General features: G+C 40.4%; 1 protein-coding gene across 4 annotated transcripts in view; it reads left to right on the top strand.

Annotated features, from left to right (window-relative positions):
- itga4 (integrin alpha 4) overlaps nucleotides 1-26,589 on the top strand; it is a 144,980-nt gene that overhangs the window by 5,703 nt on the left and 112,688 nt on the right. For all 4 annotated transcript variants that reach the window (XM_048535070.1, XM_059647193.1, XM_048535071.1 and 1 more), the window contains exons 3-7: nucleotides 18,598-18,704; nucleotides 19,385-19,511; nucleotides 24,407-24,471; nucleotides 24,550-24,679; nucleotides 26,173-26,258. In XM_048535070.1, the coding sequence (XP_048391027.1) occupies nucleotides 18,598-18,704; nucleotides 19,385-19,511; nucleotides 24,407-24,471; nucleotides 24,550-24,679; nucleotides 26,173-26,258 (515 nt within the window). The remainder of the gene's footprint in view (nucleotides 1-18,597; nucleotides 18,705-19,384; nucleotides 19,512-24,406; nucleotides 24,472-24,549; nucleotides 24,680-26,172; nucleotides 26,259-26,589) is intronic.

The raw sequence follows: 26,589 nt of genomic DNA, 5'->3' as shown, positions 1-26,589 counted from the left end.
TTCTTTGTGTACTGTCCTAGCATGTACAAATCACTCTGCAGCCTCATCACTTCCTCAATCCTACTTGGCCCTCCGCCTATCTCTGTGTCATCTGCAACTTAGCAACAATATCCTCAGTTCCTTCATCCAGATTGTTAATGTATAATGTGAATAATTGTGGTCCCAATACTGACCCCAGTGGAATTCAACTAGTCACGGACTACTGTCCCAAAAAAGATACCTTTATCCCTACTCTTTGTCTTCTGCCAGTTAGCTGATCCTCTATCCATGCCAGTATCTTGCCACTAACACCATATGCTCTTAGCTTATTCAGGAGCCTCCTGTGCAACACCTTGTCAAAAGCCTTCTGGAAACCCAAATGGATCATGTCCAATGACTCTCCTTTGTCTAAGTTGTTTGTTACCTCCTCAAAGAATTCTAACAGATTTGTCACGAGCGTCCTTGCCTTGATGATGTCATGCTAGCTCAACCCTATATTGTCATGCCTTCCAAGTAAACCACAATTTTATCCATAACAATGGACTCTAAATCTTACCATTGACTAGCTAACTGGCTATAGCTAACTGGCCTATAGTTTCTTGTCTTTCGACTGCCTTCCTCCTCAAACAGGGGTGTTGCATTAGCCATTTTCCAGTCTTCTGGGACCCTCACTCCCTCCACTGGTTCCTGAAAGATCACCAATAATGCCTATATTATTTCCACAGCTATTTTCTTTAGAACCAAGGAGCAAAGTCCATCTGGTCTGAATGAGCTATCTATCTTTAGATATTTTAGCTTGTCTAGCACCTTCTCCCTAGTGATGGCCATTACACTGAACTCTGCCCTTTGTGTCTCTTGAAGTTCTGTTACGCTACTGGTGTCTTCCACTGTGAAAGCTGATACAAAGTACCTATTCAGTTCTTCTGCTATTTCCTTAGTCCCCATTACTACTTCTCCAGCCACATTTTCCAGCAGCCAGTATCCACTCTTGCCCCTTTGTTACCTCAATCTCAATCTGCACTATAAGATTCCCGAGCCTTTCTGTAGTCTCTGCCCTGTTGCTTGTTCTGGAAAATGTAATAACCTCTGCTTAGCTGCATCTAACGCCTTAAAAATATTTTCAAGATTCTGCTTCCACTAGCTTTTGAGGAAAGGAATTCCAAAGACAAAAGGGCCAAGGAATGGCAGATGGAGTTTAGTTTAGATAAATGTGAGATGCTGCATTTTGGAAAGGCAATTCAGGGCAGGATTTATACACTTAAAGGTAATGTTCTGGGGAGTGTTGCTGTACACAGACCTTGGAGTGTAAGTTTTTAGTTCCTTGAAAGTGGAGTTGCAGGTAGATAGGATAGTGAAGAAGGCGTTTGGTATGCTTGCCTTTATTGGTCAGTGCACTGAGTGCAGGAGTTGGGAGGTCATGTTGGCAGCTACGCAGGACATTGATTAGGTCATTATTGGAATGCTGCATGCAGTTCTGGTCTCCATGCTGTAGGAAAGAAAGTTGTGAAACTAGAAAGGGTTCAGAAAAGATTTGCAAGGATATTGCCAGGGTCGGAGGAGCTGAGCTAAAGGGAGAGGCTGAGTCGGCTAGGGCTATTTTCCCTGAGCAGTGGATGCTGGGGGCGTGGGATTGATCTCATCAAGGTTTATAAAATGTTGAGGGGCATGGATAGGGTAAGTAGATTAGGTCTTTTCCCTGGAGTGGGGAAGCCCAAAACTTGAGGGCATAGGTTTAAGGTGAGAGGGGAAAGACCTCACAGTGAGAGGGGAGAAAGTGAGAAGGGGCCTAAGGAGCAACTTTTTCCACACAGAGGGTGGTGTGTGTATGGAATATGTTGCCAGAGGAAGTGGTGGTGGCTGGTACAATTACAGCATTTCAATGGCATCTGGATGGGTACTTGCATTGGAAGGGTGTAGAGGGATGTGGGCCAAATACTGGCAAATGGGATTAGATTTATTTAGGATATCTTCTTGGCATGGACGAGTTGGACCAAAGAGTCTGTTCATGTGCTGTATATCTCTGACTCAGTCCCCTGAGAGAAAAAATGTTTCCTCATCACTGACTGAAATGAGTGACCTCTTAGTTTTAAACTATGACCCCTTAGTCCTAGACTTTTCCACTAGAGAAAACATCTTTCGACATTCACCTGGTGAAGAACCCCCAGAGTCTTTGTGTTTCAAATAAGTCACCTCTAACTTTTCTGCTCATTTTGGGAGTTTATTAGAAACAGTTCGGAACTGTGTGGGGATGGATTTCTTTCTGAGGAAATGTTGGACAAGTTGAGCCTCTATCCATTTATGTTTCGAAAGATGAGAGGTAGTCTTACTGAAACATAGAAGATCCTGAGGGAACTTGATGATAAGGTGGATGCTGAATGCATGTTTCCTTTTGTGTGATAGAACTAGAGGACACAGTTTGAAAATAGGATGTCACCCATTTAAGGTTAACGGGTAATGGGAATTTTTTTTTCTGAGGCTTGAGTGTTTGGAACTTGTTTCTAGAAAGCTTAGAAAGTCTAGAAAATGACAAGCAGGTTTGTTATATAATTTTTGGGATCAAGGTAGCCACATCCTTGACTAAGAATGGAGACCCATGTTATTGAGAATGCAGGGCAGGGAGAGAATATTTGAAACCCAGTCATCGATTATTGCACCTTAATGTGTTTGGGCCTGTTGAGAATAGGGTGGCATGTGGAGTTGTGGCCACAATCAAATCATTCATGGTCGAACTGAATGGCAGAATAGGGTTACGGGACTGAAAAGTCTGGTTTTTACTGGCATTTAAGGTTTCTTGGGGACACCACACTAGATATAACGTTGTGGAAACAGGAAGAGGAGCCATTTCAAATTGGTAATGTGACACTAATGACAAAGACAGAAAAAGAGCCTTGAAGAGGGGAGGGGTGGAGATGGAAAGACCTGAAATCCAACTGGAGGGGTTTAAACTTGAAGACCTGGGAGAGATAAGAGCTGATTTTCAGAAGCAACATTGTATTGGTGGATATTGGACAGAGAGTGGAAGGTAGATGGTCTTTTCCAAAGATGGCATATTTGAGAGTGTTTGTATTTCAAGAAATGAGATGATAGAAGCACATCGCAATAAGCCAATAATAACCAGCTGTCAACAGTGTTTGTAGAAACAGGAGATTGATAGGCAACATGAATTCAAAGTTGAATTGTAAAGTAATTCATTGGTATCAGGGAAAGGATTAGGCAAACTTTTTGACTCCTTCTCTACCTTGCACACGTCCAGGAATTTAGTTCAATTCTGCATTCATTTTGAAAGGTTACACGGGTGGGACTAATTTAGTTTGGGATTATGGTTGGCATGGATTTGTCGGACTGAAGGGTCTTTTCCGTGCTGTATGACTCTAAATGCTGAAATTATCTTAACTGGTTTATATATTGAATCGTCTGGATGTATAATAAATTACTCCAAGCAAATAATCTATGGTGGGATGTGGTACAGCACAGACTGAATTGTAATTAATTTCTCCTTGGCCAAATTATTGAAGATGAGGTCAGACACAGACATGCATTAACTAATACTTAGATTTAACAACATCCATGGTAACAATCAATCCCACCAGAAGGTTATGCATTGAGAAGTGAATGCATAATTTGAATATATACAGTAGTAATTAATCGAAATCCTTACAGACAATCAGTAACTTGAGTATTAGTTGGGTTTTAAATTAATTTTATTTGCAATGATGTGTAATTACTCTCTGCTTCACAAGGTTAATTTTATATTTTGTGCCCCGCTTTTCACTGGTATCCAGCATTTGAGTACATTTGCGCAGTTTTCCAGGATGTGAACATATGCATGAATGCATTCTTCTCAGAGATAACCTATTGTAGCATGGGTTGTATCTTCTCTCCGATGGGATTCTGAATTCACCATTAGGTTGTCTTACTACTGATGTTTTTCATTTTAATTTAACCACTTGTTGTTTATGTATATTGTAATACTGTTACTTTGGCCCTAGTTTACTAACTTAAAGTTTTTAATATGCTTTACAATTTGCTTATTAAATCTTCGATCTAGCTAAAATTTCCAACTTTTAATGTTGCTCCTTCTTTACAACTTTTTTGAAATCTCCTATCATCCCTTCCAATTTGGTTGAGGAATGCATGATTTTGTACACATTTTAATTTTAGCTGTTATTGTCACAAGTTATTTCTCCCAGTGCAATCTCTCTCTCCTTTTAAAATCTGCAATTACCATAATATCATTCCTCAAAGAAACACAACCTTCGACCCAAGAAAAATTGCAGCTTCTACTCCATTTCTAATCTCCCTCCACTTGATCTTCCTCCTTCAAAGTCTTTGAATGTGGTGTAAGCTCCCAAGTTCATGTCTATATTTCCAGGAACTCCGTTGGTGAATTCTACAAATCAGGTTTCAATTCATATGTGTCCTTTCATAAATTTGTCAACCCAGTTGTAAAGTTGTGGTTATTTTTCTCCTTGCACCCTGTGCACTGAACTCCTCAATTGAATAAATGAAACCACAGCCAGTGTAGAAAAACAATGTGCGGTTTAAAAGGAGAACTGCAGTTTTGTACATCTCTATAACATGGCTGCTCTTTCACATTGTGACTTCACAACGTAATCAAGGTACACGAACTGAGAGCTAAAAAAACCCCAGCATTTTCAGTTTAATGGAGCTGGAGTATGTGTAAAGGAACCAGCTTCGAGACATCCTGTGAGGAGCGGCTGTATTTAAGTTTTGAATATTACATTATTTTGATAAACAGCACATGGTTAGCATACTACTTTAACGTGGTTAATTTGATTTGAGATTAAATGAAGTAACTGAGCTGCTGTGTTTATTACATAATATTTTTTGTTTGTTTTTTTTTACTATCATTCCTTATCTGAAGAGACAACCCTGAAAAGAGCAGCACAAGTTACACCAGATAATCAAATTGCGACAACTAATAAAGGAGCTAATGAGAAAGTGATCCCTGAAAATCAAAATGTAAATCTTGACAAACAATCTTTAAAAAAGCTCTTCGGGGTATGTGAGAAGGAATGGCAATGATATTGAAACTTGTTACAAACTATACTAATCATTTGGATGAAGGTACCAATAAGTCTAAAGTATCCTAATAGGCTGACAAAAGCATCATCACCCCATTCCTCAAAGAAACACAACCTTTGACCAAATAATATTGCGCCTACTACTGCATTTCTAATGTCCCTCCTCTTGATCCACCTCCTTCAAAGTCTTTGAATGTGTGGAATCCTTAAGTACAGAAGAGGCCCTTCAGCCCATCAAGTCTGCTTTGAGAAAAAGCCACTCTGAATTGACACAGGTCCCACTTTCCAACCCATAGCCTTGAATGTTGTGACATTTCAATTGCTCATACAACTTTTTAAAGATGTGTGAGGTGACCTGCCTCAACCTCCCTCGCAGGCAGTACATCCCAGATTCCCACCATCCTCCGGGTGAAATGATTTTTTGTCCTCAGTTCTTCTCTAAATCTTCTGCCTTTCACTTTCCAGTTGTGCTGCCTTGATGCTTAAATAAGCAGAACAGTTGCTTTCTATCCACTTTGCCCCTGCTATTCATATCTTATACACCTCTAATAAGGTTTCTTCTCCACCTTTTCTGCTTTAAAGAAAACACCCTGAGCCTATCCAGGATCATTCATAGCTAAACTTCTGCATTTCAGGCAACATCCTGGTGAATCTCCAATGCACCTCCTCCTGTGCAATCACATCCTTCCCATAGTGTGCTGACCACAACTGCACACAGTATTCCAGCTACGGCATGACCAAAGTCCTGCCTAGTTCCTGCATAACTTCTCCATTCTCTATGCCATGACCGGCAAAGGCAAATGTCCCATGTATCTTCTTAACTACCCTAATAACCTGACCTGCCACCTGCAGGGATCTGTGAACATGTACTCTGCTCCTCTTAGCATCCTAGTGTCTTGCTGTTCATTGAGTGATGAAACAAACTTGAAGGGACATACATTAAGATAGACAGGCTGTAAAGAAATATAGGTGAATTGTTGGATCCCACTCTACCATTTTCATTAAGCCAGGAGATTCAACTCTGGTTCAATGAAGACTGCAGGATGGCATGCCAGGTATATCATATGTAAATTGGAGGTGTCAACTTGGTGAATTTGTAGGATAAGTAGTGAAAGCAGCATATTAAAGACAGGTTAAGGAAACCCACCATCACCCTGAATCAGATCTGTCTGCAGCCTTGCCATGTACATTTGTTAATAAGGGTGAGCTATCTTTTTCATTTATTTGTGGGACATGGTCGACACTGGCTGACTAGCATTCATTGGCCATCCCCTACTTGCCCTTGTCAAGGCAGTGAGCTGCCTTCTTGAACTGCTGCAGTTCACCTGCTGTGGGTTGACCAACAATGGAGAATTCCACGATTTTGACCATCAGTGAAGGAACAATGGTATATTTCCAAGTCAGGATGGTGAGTGGCTTGTAGGGGAACTTGCAGGTAGTGGTGTTCCCAAATATCTGCTGCCCTTGACAATCTGATGGAAATGATTATGGATTTGCAAAGTTCTGTCTGAGGAGCCTTAATGAATTTCTGTACTGCACCTTGTAGATAGTACACACAGCTGATACTGAGCATCAGTGATGGAGGGAGTGGATGCTTGTGGATGTGGTGCCAGTCAAGTGGGCTTCTTCATCCTGGATAGTGTCAAGCTTCTTGAGCGTTGTTGGAGCTGCACTAGTTCAGGCAAGTTGGACATGTTTCATCTGGCACTCCTGACTAGATCCTTGTAGATTGTAGACCAGTTTGAGATTCATGAGGTGAATTACTCCCTGTAGTATTCCTAGCCGCTGACCTACCTTCTTATAGCCATAGTATTTAAATGGCAAGTCCCACTTCCAAGTATGTTGCTATCGGGGGATTCAGTGATGGTGACATCATTTAATGTCAAGGGCCGTGGTTAGATTGTCTCTTGTCAGTGATGGTCATCGCCTGACATTAATGTAGTGCGAATGTTACTTGTCAGCCCAAAGCTTGGATATTGTCCAGATTTTGTTGCATGTTGACATGAATTGATTCATTATCCGAGAAGTTGTGAATGGTTCTGAACCAATCATCGGCAAACATCCCTCACTTTCGACCTTATGATGGAAGGAAGATTATCGAAGCAGCTAAAGATGGTTGGACCGAGGACAGTCCCCTGAGGAATTCATGCAGAGACATCCTGGAGCTGAGAGAACTCATCTGCCACAACCACAACCATCTTCCTATGTGCCAGGTGTGACTCTAACCAGAGCTGAGTTTTCTTCCCGATTCCTATTGTTTCCAGTTTTGCTAGGACTCCTTGATGCCACACTGTCAAATGTAGCCTTGATGTCAAGGTCTGTCACTCCCACTTCACAATTAAACAACTCGATGGAGGTGGAGACTTCACTAATATGACCATCAGTAGAGATGCCCAGCAGATTAGAGCAGAACATCAGTGAAGTATTTGTATCTTTCTTTAACCAGATGAATGAAGTGATCATCCATCTCGGCCTTTTCCAAAGGTCCCCAGCATCACAGATACCAATCTTTTAGCAATTCAGTTCTCCCACGTGATGTCAAAAAATGGTTGAAAACACTGGCTTCAGCAGAAGCTGCGGGTTTTAATAAAGTTTCGGACAATACATGTTCTGGAACTAGCTCTTCCTCCAGTTGATCTGCAGGACAGTGACAACACTAGCATGTAACCACCAGTGTAGACAATGCAGAAAATTGTCCAGGTACGGTTGTGCACAAAAAGCAAGATAACTCCAACTTGAACAGTTACCTATCAGGCTCCTCTTAAACAGATGTAAAGTAATGGAAGGAGTGTCAACAGTGCTAGTAAGCAACACTTGCAAAGAGGTTTTGTGCCCACTCATGCTCTATATGGCTTCTGCCAGGACTGCTTAGTTTCTGACCTCATTACAACCTTGGAAAGTGAGGTGAGAATGATCACCCTTGACATTGAGATAGTATTTGATTGAGTCTGGCATCTAGAAGCCTGAGCAAAACTGGCAACAGTGGGACATGAGGAAAGCCTTCTTCTGGTTGGACTCATACGTAGCAGAAGGAAAATACTTGTTAGGTTGTTGGAGGTCAATCAGGTCAGAAATGGAGGTGTGTGCTGATGACTGCACAGTGTTCAGCACGATTTGCAATTCCCTAGATGCTGCAGCAATTTATGTCCAGATATAGTAAGACCATCGCCATACAAATGCTGGGCAATCCATCTCCAGCATGTGAGAATCTTACCGTTACTCCTTAACATTTAGTGGCATTAGTTATCGAATCTCCCACAGCCATACCATTGACCAGAAACTGTATTAAACTAACCATATAAACACTGTGGCAATTATGCAAATGAAATTGTGTGGTTATCAGCATGCTTCCAGACTCCCCAAAACCTAGCCACAGTTCACAAGGCGCAAGTCAAGAGTGTAATGGAATACTTTCCACTTAACTGGATGGCTACAATTCCAACAGCAGTCCAGGAGACACCGTCTAGTACAAAGCTGCCCATGTGATCCACCACCTTCAACATTCTTGCCCCTCACCACTGATGCACAGCAACAGCAGTGTATGCCATCTAAAAAATGTACCTCAGCAAGACACTGAAGTTCTTCAACTCCGCTTTCCAGAACTGGAAGCTTTATCAATTAGATCGACAAGGACAGTATGTTCATTGGAACACCATCATTTGCAAGACCCATCTTAGTCATGGACAATTCTGGCTTGGAGTTATGTTGCTATTTCTCCACTGTTGCTGGATCAAAATCCTGGAAAACCCTGCCTAACAGTACTGTGAGTGCCCCTACACACAGGATTGCTGCGGATGAAGAAGCTGGCCCATTATTTTCTTCAGGGATGGATAATAAGAGCTGGCCTAACCAGTTTATCTACGCCCTTTGCAGTCGAATCCCCTCTTACTGTAGTGTCCCAAATTTCGGGTTTATCTCCAATTCCTCCACCACCTCCAAGAAAGGGACTGCGTGTGACACAAAAATATTTCACTTCTCAAAGGTAAAGATATACACAATCATATCATAGCATGAATTTTTGAGTCACTTAAAAAAAATCCATGATTATTATATTTTACAATATCCAAATGTGACATATGCTGATGATTTTACTTAAAAACACTCAAATTTGTGAACTACTTGGTTAGAAAAAGGTCAAAGAGAGGATTTTTAAAAATTTATACATGAACATTTTCACTTCCTCAGGTCTTCATTGACTTTTATTACATTTCAGTGAAACAATTTGGCAAATCATAGTTTGGACCCTTTTGTCCAAACATCAGGCATAAGCTGAAGATGAAAGAAAATAGTTGAAATATTCTGGTGGAATTTCCCAATGCCAAACACAATCAGCTAGAAATCCAAAATAATAGATTTGCAAAACAATGTCCAAAGCAGCTTCAAGCCACACTACTGCTGTCACTCAGTTGATTACTTTGTACCGTATGTAAATGGAAACCAAAGAGTTACAAACAGCAGAAAGAAACGGCAACTTCCCAAACCATCTGTTTGATTAACTTATGGATTAGTAGATCAACATTTTTGAACTTGACTTCTTCTTTTCAGGTATAGCAGATGCTACTGAGAATTTCCTCTTAAACTCAAAGCATTTCATAACATATACAGATAGAAACAAAGGGTGACAGCAAATATGTATACATGTTATCAAAAACTAGATGCAGATATGAAACAAAAGAACTGAGTGTCACATATGTTGATAGCTGTGTGAACATAAGAAGCTTACGCAGTAATTATTAAAAATAGCAGTGTAAGTTCAATCAGGCCTCAGCACTAAGAGTTACAGTTTGTCACTAACACTCATATGACCAAAAACTAATGCAAATGTACATTTTACTTTGCTGAATTGAATTGAATTACGTTGCCAGGATTTCAGTGTTTCTTATACCTAGTATTTCAGGGCTGTACATACTTTTCCTTCCCCAAGTAACAAAATCTGCAAAGGTCATGCAGGTCTGAGCTCATGGGGCGCAGATGACAACACCATGTTTAGCAGGTGCATCAGCTTGGAGACTATTGATGTTCAGTGTTGATGTGCCCTGAAAAGAGACAAATTTGAACATGTATGTAGAACAAGACAGCTGCAGGAAGTAGCTGTGAAGGACTAGCAATCTGTTATACTCGGCACCACCCCGTGTCACCAATCTGTTCTGGTCATTGTGAATCTGTATTCACACATGCAATATATGTAAACTTGTCAATGATACTGTATTTTACCAGGGTTTAAGGCTCCAAACTATGTAGCTTTCCATCCTGTTCCACCAGATCAGACAAAACCTTTTAAAACCCTATAGGTTTCTTCACTCATCTCAAAAGCTACTTAAAATTCCGAAGTCCTGAAATATGAAGATAATTCTCCTGGGTTCTTTTCTCTACTGAGAAATGTCATTTTTGTTCCATCTCTGTCTTCATTTATCCTCATCTCCATAACTGAATGCAAGGATTTAACATTGAAGCAGTCCAGTGTTGAAGCTGTGTTCCTCTCTTCCATTAGCCCACTGACCAAACATTCTTGACTGTTTTTTCCTGCTTTGGACCTGAACTCTCATCTTTTTGTCTCCAATCTCTTCCAGTGTGCTGTCGATTAGCTCATTTTGACCATGAGACCTACCTGCTCGTTTATTCCTATTCCCAGTAAAACACTGATTACCTGATGTCCCCTCCTGACTTCCTACATTAGATTAACTAACCCTTGATGTTGCCTACTTTTTAAAATTACCATCCACCTCTAATGTGCTGTTCTTCACCAAAGCCATTAAACATATTATCCAGCCCCAAATTCATAAAATCTGTTGCTAATATTCCCAAAACTCCATATTTGAATCCATTGATCAGCTTTGGCCCCTGCCACAGTATTGCGACAGCTGTTAGCATAAGAGTCAATGTTTTCTTCTCCCATTTCACTTGTTGTAATCTTGCACATAGTTGGTTACATTTTATTCTCATCCAGTGCTTCTCCACTGTCATCTAGCTGGGCAGAACAACTCTCTCACGTGTTTCCATTTTACCCAATTGCCAGTAGCCAGGGAATCTCTTTCCCTTTACTGTTCATTTATTTATCACCCAAGGATCTATCGTTGGTCTCCCCTTATTTCTCATTTATACGCTGCCCTCAGGCAACGTGCTTGAAAGCACAGAGTTAGTTCTGTCATGTACATTGATGGCAAGCCCGACCTCACGACCATTTCTCCTGACTCTTTCATTGTTATCAAATTATCAGATTGCACTGGATGGCAATCAAATAATGACCATGTTTTCAATTTACCTGGGCCCCAGGTTCTGAAATTCTGTCCTTACAACTCTCTCCCTCACTTTTCTTCTTTAAGATGCTCTTTAACATGCTAATCTTTAAAATTTCTGCATGCATCTCCTGTCATACTGTACAATGCTCATGTAAAGTGCTTTGGGACATTTCCTTGTTAAAAGTACTAAATAAATATAAGTTGTTGTTATTTACTTTTAAAACATTCCAAACCAATCCAGTGTTGGTGCAGCAAATAAAAGTGGTGAATGTGGTCATTTTGCACCTGTTGCCTCATAGCTCAATACAATGGCTAATGCCTCCATAAGAGAGCTCACAATTTGCATTTGTTACATTACCATTAGCACACAGGTAAAAGAAGACTGCTTTAGGACCTAATGGGAAGGAACCTTCTGCAGAGCATAATCTGGGCTTGACATTTACTGTCAGCTCTGAATCTTGGGTTGCACTTTTTTCCGCCAGCACGCACAGAAGTTTCTTCTTTCTTTATGTTCATTCCTTTTTTCATATGTGATGGCTTACAAATAAAAACAAGAAGGTTGATTCTTGTTGAATGCAGATTGTCCAGTCAGTGATGATGCTAGGAAGATCTTCTCCAAGCTCCAGAGAATTGCAGCTGTATTTTTTTTGAGTTCCCACAGCTGGGTCTTCCTTTCCTGGCTGCGGTAGCCATGCACATGGGGGTAGTGCAGGGCAGCGTTGAGGGGGGGGGGCACGGTGGTGATGTGGGGGTACAGGACAGGTGGGGCACTGGTTTAGATGAGAATATTGAGTAACCAGATTTTTCACAATCTTATCCAATGTTGCAGCCAGCTCAAGAAGTTGAACAGCCTACTTTGCTTTGAGTTAATATGTTCTTAGCCTTGATTATGCTGATGAGGATGGACAAATGGAGTAAAATGCAGCCCTTGAACTGTTACAGAATAATCTTATACATTTTGATGTATACTTCTGACAGGTTTAATGTGTGTGAGGTTGGGGGGGGCTCTGGTGTCGTGGCTGATCCCTGTATGACCTTTTGGGTGCAAACCTGCCGAACATGCAGTGGGACTTCTGATTTAAAGTATCTTATTCATACATACTTCAATCTTATTTATTTTAGAGATTGGATTTGAGTGAATAGTATATGGGTTTTGGTCTATTTCTGGAGTGTTAGTGATTAATGTATAGGTATTTCTGTGGCTGTGGTGATTTCTTCAAAGAAAACAATGAGAGAGTGTTCCTCGTGCATCATGGGTTTTTGTTTTAATTGGAAGAGGCTTTATGAGTGAACGAAATAAACAACTATCATTTGGGCATTCATTTTAAGAGTGAGAGATTTGTGGGTTTTTTTTCTTCTTTGATTACATAAAATATCTAGTGTTTAGAAAAAGCTTTTGTTTCAGCTCAGCAAGTTGTTTTGCAGAAACCTTGGCTAACCCTAAATGTGTAAAACAGTTGATCCTAAAGAAGAGGGGTAGTTTAGAACTGTTAAGAAATAAATTATCTCAGTGTACGGAGGTTAGTTTCAGAGTTCTAGATGTTAAAGAGTTTAGTTAAAACCCTGAACGCATTATTTAAAGCTACAAAAATCTTTGCTCAGCAGTATGAAGGCTTAAGGAAGAGGCAGTCAGATTCTCAGGACTGGAAATTGAAGGATCTGTTAAGTCAAATTGTATGTCACGTGGAGAAGGAAAATGTTTCTCTGATGTGAGTACTGTAAAGGAGAGCCGTGGCAATTGATGGAATTGTATTTTGCCATAAGGTTGAAATCTTTAAACTTTTCAATACTTTGGTTTATTCTATTTTTATGCATAATAAACTTCTGTTTTGTTGTTAAAATCAAATCTGAAGCTGGAATCATAACAGACACCATTAGAAGTGCTCTTAGGCATTTTTATTGGGTGATAAATGATCATTTTTGAAATATTGGAACTATATGGATCTGGTGTGAAAGAAGTGTTAAGGCCTGGAGTAGAAGTAATTGACTGAATGGCAGGGCAGGCTCAGGGCAGAATGGCCTATTTCTCCTCCTGTTTCTTACTTTCTTGTTTTAGGCTACAGGACGACTAGATCATTAGAAGGTCAATTTGTCAAGTGAGAGCAGGCACATTGGCTGCTGAAATGTTGGAATGGTATCCTAAAAGGGAAGTGAAGGTGGTAGACTTAAGATATTACCAGGATCCTGTGTACCATGCCGTTAAGAGTTCACATTTAAGTACTTCATGTGCCGTGTGTATACAATGTTGTGACTCTTCCTGGCAATTGGTCTGTACTGCATCAGTTCATTTGCTGTAATATCCATTTTTTTCAACTTATATAAACTGACTGGAGTTAATCAACTAATCCTGCAAAGAATGAGCAGGTAATTGTCAATCTACTCTCTCCTGACACTGCTTGGAGATATACAATTAATCATTAGAGGATTATGCCATCAGATTCCTGCCTCCCTCTGAATATTACGACATTGGAAACCTCTTCTGCAACCAACCTGGCATCTTCTGCCACACTGTGGTGTCTCTCACCATTAGGCATGCGCCTGACATGCTCTCCAGGAGCCCAGTGTTAACTCTATGCAAGTCGTGGGGTTTTGAATTAATTTAAATCTTGCTTTTGATGTAGCTTCCTTGATATATATAAATGTGATAAACAACTCCAATAAACATGACCAGTGTGAGCATCAGAGGTCACTTATACTAGGACCTAAGGCCAGATGCTGTTTACCATTTAATATAATATTATGACATAGGCCAAAGTAGTTTTCAAAATTTGTTTTAATCTTTTGCTGACATGAGTAATACGGTGAACTAGGATTGCATGCTGCTAGGACAGAAATATAGGGTGTAACACCGTGATTTGCTTCCTATAACTCCCTAATGTCATCTTCAATGTAGAAGTCATGATGTAGGGTTGGGCATTGGTGAATTGACACATTATCAATCCATCCCCAAACCCTCCCCTTAAACGTGCTTTGAAACAGCTTACTTAGAATTTGTTTTCATTGTAAGCCACAGTTGAACTGATAGATGAGTCATATTAGTCAGACTCATATACTTCAAAATAAAGGACTTGTAAGTTCATTTTTTAAAAACTTTTTTTGTTTTTCTTTCTTAGCTTATTGCTGCAAACCTGTTTTTTGAATAGAAAATCAATATTATTACAATAAGAAGGATGTCACTTTTGGTGGTTTCGGCTAACACACTGCACTCAGACAGAATATGCAAAATGCCAAACATCTATTAAGTTATTCCAGCTATTTCCCTCCATCATTTTCATTTCACACACAGCCCATATTCTCAGTGACAAACTTTTGTTTTACTGGGAGTGACAATCCACTTTGATTCAATCCCTGACGTAACTCTTATTGACCTAAAAACCTGATGAAGTTTTGACTACCACATGAACACACTGAGTTTTAACTATTTAAAGAATATATCAGAAAATGAAATGCGTTTGGTTTACAAGTTAACTTCTTCAGTGTTTCTTGTTTATTTTGTGCTTTTTCATAGTAATCAATGGCATGGCTTGTAAGCAAATTCCACTTGACAGCTGACTAGTTGTGTTCCAACTTCAAAGACACTAGTTCCATTAGTCTGATGGCAGGTCATTGGTCCCACAAATATAGAAATATAGAATGATAATGGCACAGAAGAAGGTCATTTGGCCCGTCATGTCCACACTGGCTGTGTGAAGAGCACCTTAGTCTCTCACTTTGCTTTACTCTATTACAAAAGCCTGGCAACAGTGATCTCCGGTAAACGCAAGTCTAACCACCGCCCCTTGACTTTCACCGGTGTTGCGTGAATCCCCCATCATCAACATCCTGGGATTTACCATTGACCAGAAAATTAACTGGACTTGACATACACAGACAATGACTGCAAGAGCAGGTCAGAGGCTAGGAATCCTGCAGCCAATAACTCACCTGCTGACACCCCAAAGCCTATCCACCATCTACAAGACACAATTCAGGGTTTTGATGGAATACACTCCTCTTCCCTGGATGAGGACAGCTCCAACAACCCTCGAGAAGCATGAGATCACCCACCATGTCCTGTTATGTCTGCTCTTCATTACTTCCCCATTGTTAGAGACTTGGGATAGCTTTTAATTCCTGTCTCATTGTAAAACTGGGAACATGGATGGACTCCCTGTTGTATACCTTAGTGGATACGTTATTAATAAAAGCGAGGTACTTGGAATGTTGGAACTCTGAAACATGAACTGGATGCTTGAGAAACTCAGCGAATCTGGCAGCATCTGGGAGAGAGGAGGAGTGATTATTTCAAGTCAAATACCAATCTTCTTTGGTACATGTTTTAATCTTGATTTGCACCTGAATTCTTACAACTGCTCCTAATGTAATCCGTTCTAGCATCTCTTTCACTCACACATTTATTAATTGCTGCAGATAGAGCAGAGCCCCTCTGTCTTCTGCCCTTGCCCAGCCCTACCTGTCTTGAGCTCTTGCAGCTTCCCCACAAACTCCTCCAAGCCAGACTTTATTACCTGTCTCATTTGAAGTAAGTGATTTAATTCATTACATCCAATTGTGGCCAATGCCCTTGTGCTCAGTTGCTGTCTGTCAAATAAAGCAGCTGAACAATTTCGGCAGATTTCCTGCAGTCTCCATTTGCTGGCAGCTCGCAAAGACAGCCTGTCTGTGAAAATGGCTCAGGTCTCCTGTTGTGCATTCAAAACTAAAATTAGTCCATTGGTGTACAGCTGTTCAATGCATAATGGATGCTTTCCAGTGAGTGCCAGAGTGTCCCAGGGCTACTTGTACACTTGACGTTTCAACTCTTCACCCCAGTTTCAGGTGATGTGATATAAGCAATGGTGCTTTGCGAATAATATTAAACTGGTTTCTCAGGTCAATAAGTTATTTTCTCTAGTGCTTACTTAGCAAAGAAACTGAAACTGATTTTAAGTGAGGTGTTAGCTGTTGTCTTGTCACTTGAGTATTGTCCCAGCATTCACTATAAGCAGCAGACAAATGCCTTTGAACTGTCTGTGAAATAAGTCAAATTGAACGGTTATGCAAATAGCTATGCCTGCGTCAAAGCGTAGCACTATATTTAGCTTTTGTCCATATGAACCATATTGTAGGAGTAAATTGCTTTTTGCTGTGTTTTTACTTGTAAGGAGTGCACTTTGCTAGTTTTAGCTTCTGAACGTTTGTATACTGTTGGAAGGTTCATTTATTTTTCTGCCTTCCCCACTCCACTTCCTGAGCAAACTTTTACTTTTTCTGATGAAGGGTCTAGGCCTGAAATGTCAGCTTTTGTGTTCCTAAGATGCTGCTGGGCCTACTGTGTTCATCCAGCTCCACACTTTGTTATCTCGGATTCTCCAGCATCTGCAGTTCCCATTACCTCTGATCAAACTTTTACTACTTGGTTTATTTAAGAAAAAGCTGTAAAAAGAACCTATACATCCGTTACCCTTCCATTAATATCTTGATTTTATCAATGAGATGTAAAAACAAAATCCTATCTCTGTTTAGATGGGCATATCAGATCCAACAGCATTATTATAAGAACAGAAGAGTCTTCCCAGTGCCCTGGCTATCATTTTTCATTTAACCCATACCACTCAGTCACCAAAGCTGTGTACTTCCACTCCTGCTTCTTTCTGGTTATGTAAATTGTTCAGTTACTTCTCATTGTTCTTTGCAACTGTATAACACACAGTAACACAGACTCTTTCTATTCTTGGAACCCTGCTTCAATGTGAGGATCTGTTTGATAACTACAAACAGAGCACTATTTCTGTTCAGAGCAAGTCTCACTGTCTCACTCTTTGCATATATTACCAGTCTTCCAACAATGACCTCTTGATTTTAGCTGTTTATCATCACTGCAACCCCAGATCACATGCATGTTTCTTGGGATCTAATGATCTCAGAATCAAGAAACTAACGAATTCTATTTCAAGATGTCCCCAGACTGCTTTGCTCTTAAAGGGGCATTGCACTGAAAAAAATGTCCAGGCTTTTTGCTAGCAAAGGGGTCATCATAATCACTGAACTCAACCACCTCTACAACCAGGGGTGAGGTTGGTGCTGCAAGTGGCAACAAGATTGTATTGTCTAGATAAATTGCTGCTTCCACTTTACTGTGAGATCTTTACATCACTGTATCAGGAAGGTGACAGAAGGAGGTGGATTTTATCATTTTCTTACATAATCAGAGATAAGAAACAGTAGTGGAAGCACACAGCTTTGGTGAATGAGTGGGATTCCCTGTGGCACAGGATGCGTTCAAATGCATGTACGCGGTTCCACAAGTCCCACATATTAAAAGTAGAGATTTCATGTTCATTTTTACGTGTTCTACAATCACCCTGAGACTATGGCTCTATTCATGCGCCACTTGTGTGTGACCTTCTCCCAAATATGACCCTGTCCAGAAGATGCAGTTCACGATCGTCTGAGGTTACACCATTTTCATCCTGTGCCAGTTCACCGCACCCATATTTGGCCCACGTGGGTTTCAGAGGCAGGCTACTGGGTGAGATATAGCATGACCACCCTCTACAGCTGGTGAATGAATCCTTCTGTTACCGTCCTGTGTGAGGGCAGTGTGGCCACAGTGAGACCTATGCAGCCTCAGTGAATGTCATAATGCAGCTAATTAGTGTCTGGAAGTTGGACTTTCATTGGTTGGCCCATTCTATGATCAGTGCAGAGCAACCCTGCAGAACCTGAAGAAACCTATCTCCATGGCACGGCTCACTGGTTAGCACTACTGCCTCACAGCATCAGATACCCAGGTTCGCTTGCAGCCTTGGGCAACTGCCTGTGTGGAGTTTGTACATTCTCCCTGTGTCTGTGAGGGTTTCCACCAGGTGCCTCGTTTTCCTCCCGCAGTCCAAAGATGTGCAGCGTAGGTGGATTGGCCATTCTAAATTGCCCATAGTGTTCAGGGATGTTTAGGTTAGGTGGGTTAGACATGGGAAATGCAGGGGAAGGGGAATGAGTCTGGGTGGGATGCTCTTTGGAGGGACGGTGTGGGCTTGTTGGACCGAATGGCCTGTTTCTACATTGTAGGGATTCTGTGATTCTATGAACTTCTCGGATCGGAATTGTTTACCATAACCTTATCATTGTGAAGATGCACCACTTGCTGTCAGTCCTTAAAAGGTGACCTGGGGAAGGAGGCACACATTAATTTGGAAAGTATTTTACTAAATTTGTAATCTTTGTGTAATAAAGGAAAAGTTTGATGTTCAGTTTTGATTTCAGTGCTTTTAAGGTTGCTTTTGTGTTCTGTATACATTGATGTAATGTTGCATGCTGATACAGAGGTAAATACTTCAATATTTCTTTTGCAGGTATTCCAGCAGGAAAATCGTGTGGATTTGATTGTATGGAAGAGAAAGATAACCAGTGGCTTGGTGTTAGTTTGTCAAGACAGCCAAAGAAAGATGGCTACATACTGGTATCTACATGTTGTTCAAAATGAATATTTAACAAATGTATGGGAATACTAACAAAAACAGATGTTGCTGAATAAGCTCAGCAGGTCTGGCAGCGTCTGTGGAGAGAAAACAGAGTTAATGTTTTGGGTTCAGTGTTGCTTTCTTAACCTGAGATGAAAACTTATTTGGTGTTATTAGATTAGATTCCCTACAATGTGGAAACAGGCCCTTCGACCCAACAAGTCATCTCCGCCCCTTGGAGCATCCCACCCTGACCCATCCCCCTACATCCCACACACCCCTGAACACTATGGGTAGTTTAGCATGGCCAATCCACCTAGCCTGCACATCTTTGGACTGTGGGAGTAAACCGGAGCACCCAGAGGAAACCCACGCAGACACGGGGAGAATGTGAAAACTCTGCACAGACAGTTACCCAAGGCTGGAATCGAACCCAGGTCCCTGGTGCTGTGAGGCTGCAGTGCTAACCACTGAGCTACTGTGCCGCCTGATAATGTGGAAGGGACACTCAACCTGAAACATTAATTCTGATTTCTTTCCACAGATGCTGCCAGATCTGCTGCGCTTATTCAGAATTCTGTTGTTGTCTCTGATTTACAGCATCCACAGTTCTTTTGATATTTATTAGCACACTGAATTATTTATATTGCATTTGACATCCAAAATATTTTTTTAAAAGGCCTGTGCACATCGGTGGAAAAATGTGTTTTACCAGGCGTTTGATAAACGGCCTCTTGGGTTGTGTTTTAAAATTCCAACTGACTTGCAGCCTTCTCAAGATATGCCACTGATACCATGTTTTAGAGGTAAGAAAGTAAAAATATATAATTTCAGCAGATTGTTTGACAAAAGTAACTGTCTTCTAAATAAAGCCTTTTGATCGCAGTCAATGTTGCCTTCTATCATTTGGTAAATGGCTTTTACAGAAAATGTTTGGCAGTGATTTTGCCATTACCTTGGTGGTAATAGTACTTTATTTAATTCAAATAAATTGGGAGAAGTGTAGCATTGGTGGTAAGAAGTTGTCAGAAATTACATAAGGTATTTTTCTTGACTTGAGTTGATAGATTTACCTCTATTTCTTGTGGCTGTGAAGAGAACCATAGCTTAGAAACATAGAAGGTAGGAGTAGGCCATTTGGCCCCTCGAGCCTATTCTACCTTTTATTACCACTGTGGCTCATTATCAAGCTCAATAATAGCCTAATCATGCCCTTCCCCCACTTCCTTTTTGCCACACGTGTTATAACCAGTCTCGACCTCATTCTGTGACAGTGAATTTCACTGGTTCACCGCTCTCTGGGTGAAGAAATTTCTCTTCATCTCAGTCTTAAAAGATTTGTCCCTTATCCTTAAACCATGACTCCTAGTTCTGGACACTCCCAATAAACAATCTCTACATGGAAGTGCTTCCACTCATTGAGTAAATCTATCTATTTTGACCAAACTGTATTTCTTTCCCTGGGATCGGGGCAGGAATCCTGTAAAATCCATCTGCAATTATTGCCATGGGTCTCGACTGATGGTTTAATTTTAGTTTGATTGTTTTCCCTGGAGCTCACTGTGCACAAACTACACGCTTTCGACAGAATTTTCCTGTATCTCTCCCTATTCTAGACCACCACCAACAACAGGACATCTGATATCACGTTTTATCCTGCCCAGACTATGATGTATTTTTAATGAGGTTTGTCTTATGCAGTGCACTGTCGTTACATGATCCCGTATCTTCCACACTCTGGCTTGTCCTCTCTTTGCTCCTCCCTTTTTCCGTTTCTGCTTCTCTTCTTGTGGGGCTGTTTCTAGGAGTGTCTTTAAATTTTCTCCTTTTACTTCTGTAATTGCTGCTACTGACACTTCCTCAAATGCCTGTGCTGTTTCAGTAGGCATTTTAGCCGCCTTAACTGCATGCTCATTGCCCTTTTGTGGTGGGGTTTCTACCTGCCTATGGGTTTTAATCTTAATTACTGTTGCTTCACGCGACAACTTAACTGCTTCCACCAAATCCTTAACCTATTGTTTGTGTTGTATGTGCCCCCCCAACCACCCCTGAATGAGATGATGTACCCTTTCTGAGCCCAGCCATCATATAATCATGCACCATCCCAAGGGCATAATTACTACCTTGTATAGGTTCACTCTCTGACCTTGGCTAATTTCAGGGCTGCTGTTAGGGCTTTTAATTCTGCTACTTAGGCTGAGTAACTCCCAGGAATCTGCCCTCCTACCATCAAATTTCACTCGACATCTAACACTGCGCAAGCAGTCCGGGGCGTTTTCTTGTAATATTCCCTGGATCCATAACTCAGACACTCCATCTCCTTCTTTTAATGGTTCATAAGCAAACCTGTCAGTCTGTCTTTCACAGTCTTGCTCATTCCCCTCTTTTACCGTCAGTCCTGCCAAGTTTACTACTATGTCTATCACTACGCCTGTATGCTTTAATGCCGGGAGTAGAACACGTTCCCAGTTATCTCTATGGCTGTCTGATACTGCTTTTAATTTTCCCAACCACAGTAAGGCCATTAGACCAAGGAGCCGTGTGTAGGATAATTTGTTCCTTCAGGCTGATGGGCTCGGTCATCTCAATTGCCCATGCGACACAATCCAAAGCTTGAGCACATCGGTGAAACCCAGTCACTATTGGCTATCTCAGATTCTCCAGCATCTGCAGCTCCTACTAACTCTGGGTTATGATCTCTTTCTTGCCATTGTCTCTTAATATCTTCCTCTCCCCATCAGTTTTTCCATGATCTTTGAGTGTAATGATCTGCTCAAATTGTCCACATCTTTTTTTTCAGTTAATCTAGGGAATTCAGAAAAGAAGCAGCACAGAAAGCCTCGCTTATAGACACAATCCTGTCTTACACTCTCCATATTACGGCCATGCATCTCCAAGGGATCTCTCTCAAAACTGCATTACCAATTATTCCCTTTTCATTGCACTACTCACAATCAAAGATGGCCTGTCCTCTAGTTTGCCTCCTCAATGTATTGGTCCAGAAAACTATCTTGAATACTCTCTTGGAATTCCGTTTCTCTGGTATTGTGATTAGTTTGCAATCTAGATGCAGATTAAAGTCACCCACAGTTACAGATTTTCCTTTACCAAATGCATCTCTGATTTCATTTTTAATGTCATTTCCAACATCACCAGTACAGCTTGGTGACCCATATACCATCCCACTAATATGTTTTGCACCTTGGTATTTCTCGATTCTGCCCACACAGGTAATATCTTTCCTCAATATTGTGTTTGTATCCTCTTTATCCACGGAAGCAACTCTCCAGCCTTTTCTTTATTTGTTTGTCCTTTCCTAAATACACTGGCCCTGGATGTTCAGTTTCCATTCCTGGTCACCCTGCAGTCTTGTTTCCTGTTCACGTCGATTTATGTGACTAATTCATCCACTTTATTTTGAATGCTCCGTGCATTCAGGCACAAAGCCTTAACTCTTATCTTTTTAACGTTCCTTGTTGCATTCTTAACATCTTTTACTGTGGCCTTGTTTGATTCTGGCCTGTAATTCCTCTGCCAATCACTTCTATTACTCCCATTTCTGACTTTTGTCCTTGTCTGGTCCTTGAAAGTCAGCATTTGCTGCCATGACAATCTGTTTATGGTCCACTGATGCACAAAAGTAAGTGACAAAATTCTTGTTTGCAAAAATTACAAGGTCTTTGATAGGGTTGGTGGGTAAAGGTTTTCCCCTTGATGGAGGGATCAGTGACCAGGCGGAATAGATTTAAGGTAAGGTGCAGAAGTTTGGAGAAGATGGGGATTTTCTTTTCCATTCCAAGGCTGGAACTCACTGCCTTTAAGTCAGAGAGACAGAAACCCTCAATGTTTAAAATATTTTTATATGAGCATCTGTGATGTCAAGGTGCTCAACATTATGAGCTAAGTGCTGGGAAATGGCAATGGTATAATTAGGTGGCTTATTTTTACTGGTGCAGACTTCTTTCAGTGCTGTAGCTCACCATGACTGTATGATTCTTAATTAACAATAGGCGTCAGGCTTTCGTAAGGTACACAGCGTTGTAGGCTACACAAGTAATCACATGCCGACCTCTTGATGCAGATGGAGTTGCCATTGGCTCTTGTGTGTCAGGCTGTTTTAACTATTGCATTTTTGGACAGATGTTAGAACTATTAGTTCTGAAGGATCACTGGACCCAAAACATTAATTCAGCTTACTCTCCAGCCACATCTGCAGAGTTTTTCCAGCAATTTCTGTGTTTGTGTCAGAGCACCACCTCTGCACAGTTTCTGACGGGCCGTGTATGAAAATCTGAACATTCTAAAACGATTGCATGAAAAGCCTGTGCTCATAAGTCACAACTCACTTCTGTAGCAATCCCATTGCACACAAGGGTTTGCACAGAGGCCTTTGATGAGGTGCTTTCCTATTTGCTTGCTCTTTACTTGAGCAATATACTTGCCCAAGTGTTTTCCTTCAATATGATATACCATAAAGATGGATGCGTTGGAATTGATGTTTGAATAAGCATTAGAGTTGGCCTACTTGGCTGTAAGTGTGTCACCATGAGAAATCTTGCATTGATTAAAGGAAAGTGGAATCAAAATGCCATAAGCAGTTGACAACACTCTATGAACCCCACTATATTGAATCCTTAATACTGTGTTTGCATTGTTAAGAATCACAGGTGAAGGACATTACTTAGTGAGGATAAGGGGTAGAAGATAGGTAACACATGTATAAATAAACCTGTCATCCAAAAACAAAATTCCTGTCTAGCTCCTACTTCACCAACTGGCTTGCAGAAGGCTTTCTATTGCTGGGCATATGTGGCTATATCATTAATGTACAAATTAGGAGGAGGAGGAGGGTGAAGAAATTAATGAGGAAACACTGTGCTTTCAGCAACACACAAAAGTATTCTTGGCCTGATTTCTTACTGCTTTTACTCCAACAATTGGAAGAGCTGCTTCTTGGGGCTGATTCTTTTTAATAAACAATGCACAAAAGGTATTGGCAACACATAATTTTGGGAAGGAGTGCTTCACTTGGATTCCACTTTATATGAATAATGACCGTTGTGGCATTCAAATTTCTTCAAGTATCATTTGGCTTGGAAAAGGTGATAGCTGAATGGGCAAGATTGATGTGCTTGTTGAGAGTAATTGCTTTATCGCCGTTTGTGTGTCATTATTTGTTACATGGTGTTTTACTTTGTGTGTGCAGGGGTGCTCTGATTTTACAATGTCCAACTTGTGAATGTTCATATTTAACACTGCAATTCCATACAAGTGTGTAATTTTAAAAACTTGATGTATGACCATTTCCTATACTTACGAACAGTCCCTCTACATTGTCCTGCACTGTGTTCCGAACTGCATACAAATTGACTTGTAAGCAGGTTCTGTTCTGGAGTCCGTTCACAGCCTGGATATTGCTTGTACTTTGAGAAATTAATGTTGCAATTATTATTGAAAATGAGCCTGTGATCTGGCACTCCAGAGTAGTTAGCTGGGAAATTATAGGCCTATGATTCATGAAAAAAAAGCTTTCCACTGGGATTGCAAATTCCACCACAGAATATTGGCCACTTGTTGGACTGCATTTTGGGAACTCCTTGTGCTTTTTGATATTTCTTCTTCATACTTAATTGAGAGATGAATTGATACACGCAAAATAAAACATTCTTGAGTGACGGTGAAATTCATTTTCTTTTGTTAGAAAATAGATGGAAAGATCAAGAAAGAGAATTATGTCAGGCAGGAATTGCTAGCTTTCTGACTGAGGTAAGTGGTAATTGCTTCTTACATAATAATGAATCTTAATGAATATGTGCAATATGTTAACCACATTTTGTGCTCTAGGAGTTAATCATAATGGGAGCTCCTGGATCTCATTATTGGACTGGAACTGTTGCTGTCAAGAATGAAAAGACAGATTCTTTGCTCTTTTACACGGATGATGAAAATATAGTTCAGTATGGAAGCTACCTAGGTATGCAACACTTGATCATCATGAGACCTGTTTTGTACACATGATGAATGTAAGCACTTTAAGAACTAAATGTAGCTCCAGCTCGATGCTGGGTAAATCTTAGAAGAACCTTGCTATTCCTAATGAAAGGTCTATAACTTTCTTCTTTGATATTAACCAGAAACCAGTTTATGTATTTTAACATGTTTGTTGTGTTTTTGCTGCTTTAGTCCACTATGAATATCAGTATAACACTGAGAGTGTTTTGGATTGTCAGAAGTGCTGTGTTTCAGATGATACATAACTCAAAGGTTTGCTGAGATATATATATATATGTGATCACATGATGCTATTTGATGAATTGGGAATTTTCCAGTGTCCTGCTAAACATACTACTGTCAGCAGCACCAAGAGAAAAACATTGGTGAACTGACTGTTCATTCATTGTGTGTGGAATTGTGCTGCGGCATTTGTTTAATTCAGAAATAATAAATTAATTGTGAAACTTTCTGGGATCCCTGAAAACCCAAGGACTGAAAGCTCTGCAAATGTGAGTTTGTCCTTATTGGAGGGTTGAGTGTTCAGGTTGCCGACATGTGATGTTAAAACCAAAGACAGATTAGTTCCATGTTCTAGTGCAGGTGAATGCTCAGAAATAGAATGTATGTTAAGGTGATTATAAAAGGAGATATCTGGAAAAATAACTGGATATGATAGATGACTATAGAACTCAAAAAGATTTATATGTTTAAGATGTGCTTGCACAGCTGTTGACCCAGACTTAATGCAGTTGCAAAGCATGAGGCAATCATAGAATCATAGAATTTTACAGCACAGGACACATGCATAGGATTCCTACAGTATAGAAACAGACCATTTGGCCCAACAAGTCCACGCCGCCCCTCCGAAGAGCATCCCACCCAGACTGAGTTCCCATGTCTAATCCACTCCATTCGCCCCATTACATCTGCACTGACTCCTGAAAGAGCTATTCAGATAATCCCATTCTCCAGCTCTATTTATGCAGCACTCTGAATTAATCATTAGCAAATATATATCCAGCTGTCCTTTGAAGCCTCCTAAGGAATCTACCTCCACCACTCTCTTGGGAAGCACATTCCAAATCCTAACAATTCTCTGAGCAAAGAAGTTTTTCCTTATCACAGCCTAAATATTGGAGTTGCCAGCAAATTGTATCATTGGGTGTTTGGGTGAGATCAATGCCATAGTTGAATAATATTGAATGTTATGACGTCACTTTTGCAAGTGTATATTTAGCTGCAGGAAACTTCAAAATTACCACTCCAATTCATGGTAACTGCTTGTGCTTGCTTGATTGTTTTCATATGCTCGTCATTTATAATTGGTAATTAATCTTCCAGTTTCCCTTGTAGCTTCCAGAACTGTTCAGCCATGATCCATCATGGTGTTATGAATGAGATTTGATCCAAAAGTTATAAGTGTAAACCTGTGTATCTTGATGTGATGTATAACAACATTGTATTGATTCCCAGGTTATGCTGTTAGTGCAGGACACTTTACTTCTCCAAACAGCACAGAGATTGTAGGAGGGGCACCTCAACAGGAATTAACTGGTCAAGTAAGGATTTTAATTTCTTTTAAAATAGTTCCTTCAGGTACAATGTCTTCAAGATGAGAACTTATGCATTCTGCTCTGCAGCTATAAAAATGATGTGAATGCCTGAGGTTAGATTACATCAGAAGTTCATTCTTTGAAACAGTTTTCAATATGATAGCTTTGCTTTCCCAAATTATTCATTTTTGTTCCTTCCAAATTCAGTCTGATGAAATTAAATATCTAACATGGGGAAATTCTAGTAGATGTTAAGAATGATTATTTAGTCCCATTCATTCTAAACTTAGTTTAGAAGTTTCATGCTGAATGGTGTTGAAAAGTCAGTCCAAGTAGG

Source organism: Stegostoma tigrinum, chromosome 7 (assembly GCF_030684315.1).
Source record: "Stegostoma tigrinum isolate sSteTig4 chromosome 7, sSteTig4.hap1, whole genome shotgun sequence".
NCBI lineage: Eukaryota > Metazoa > Chordata > Chondrichthyes > Orectolobiformes > Stegostomatidae > Stegostoma > Stegostoma tigrinum.
This window is presented reverse-complemented; position numbering and strand designations above follow the sequence as displayed.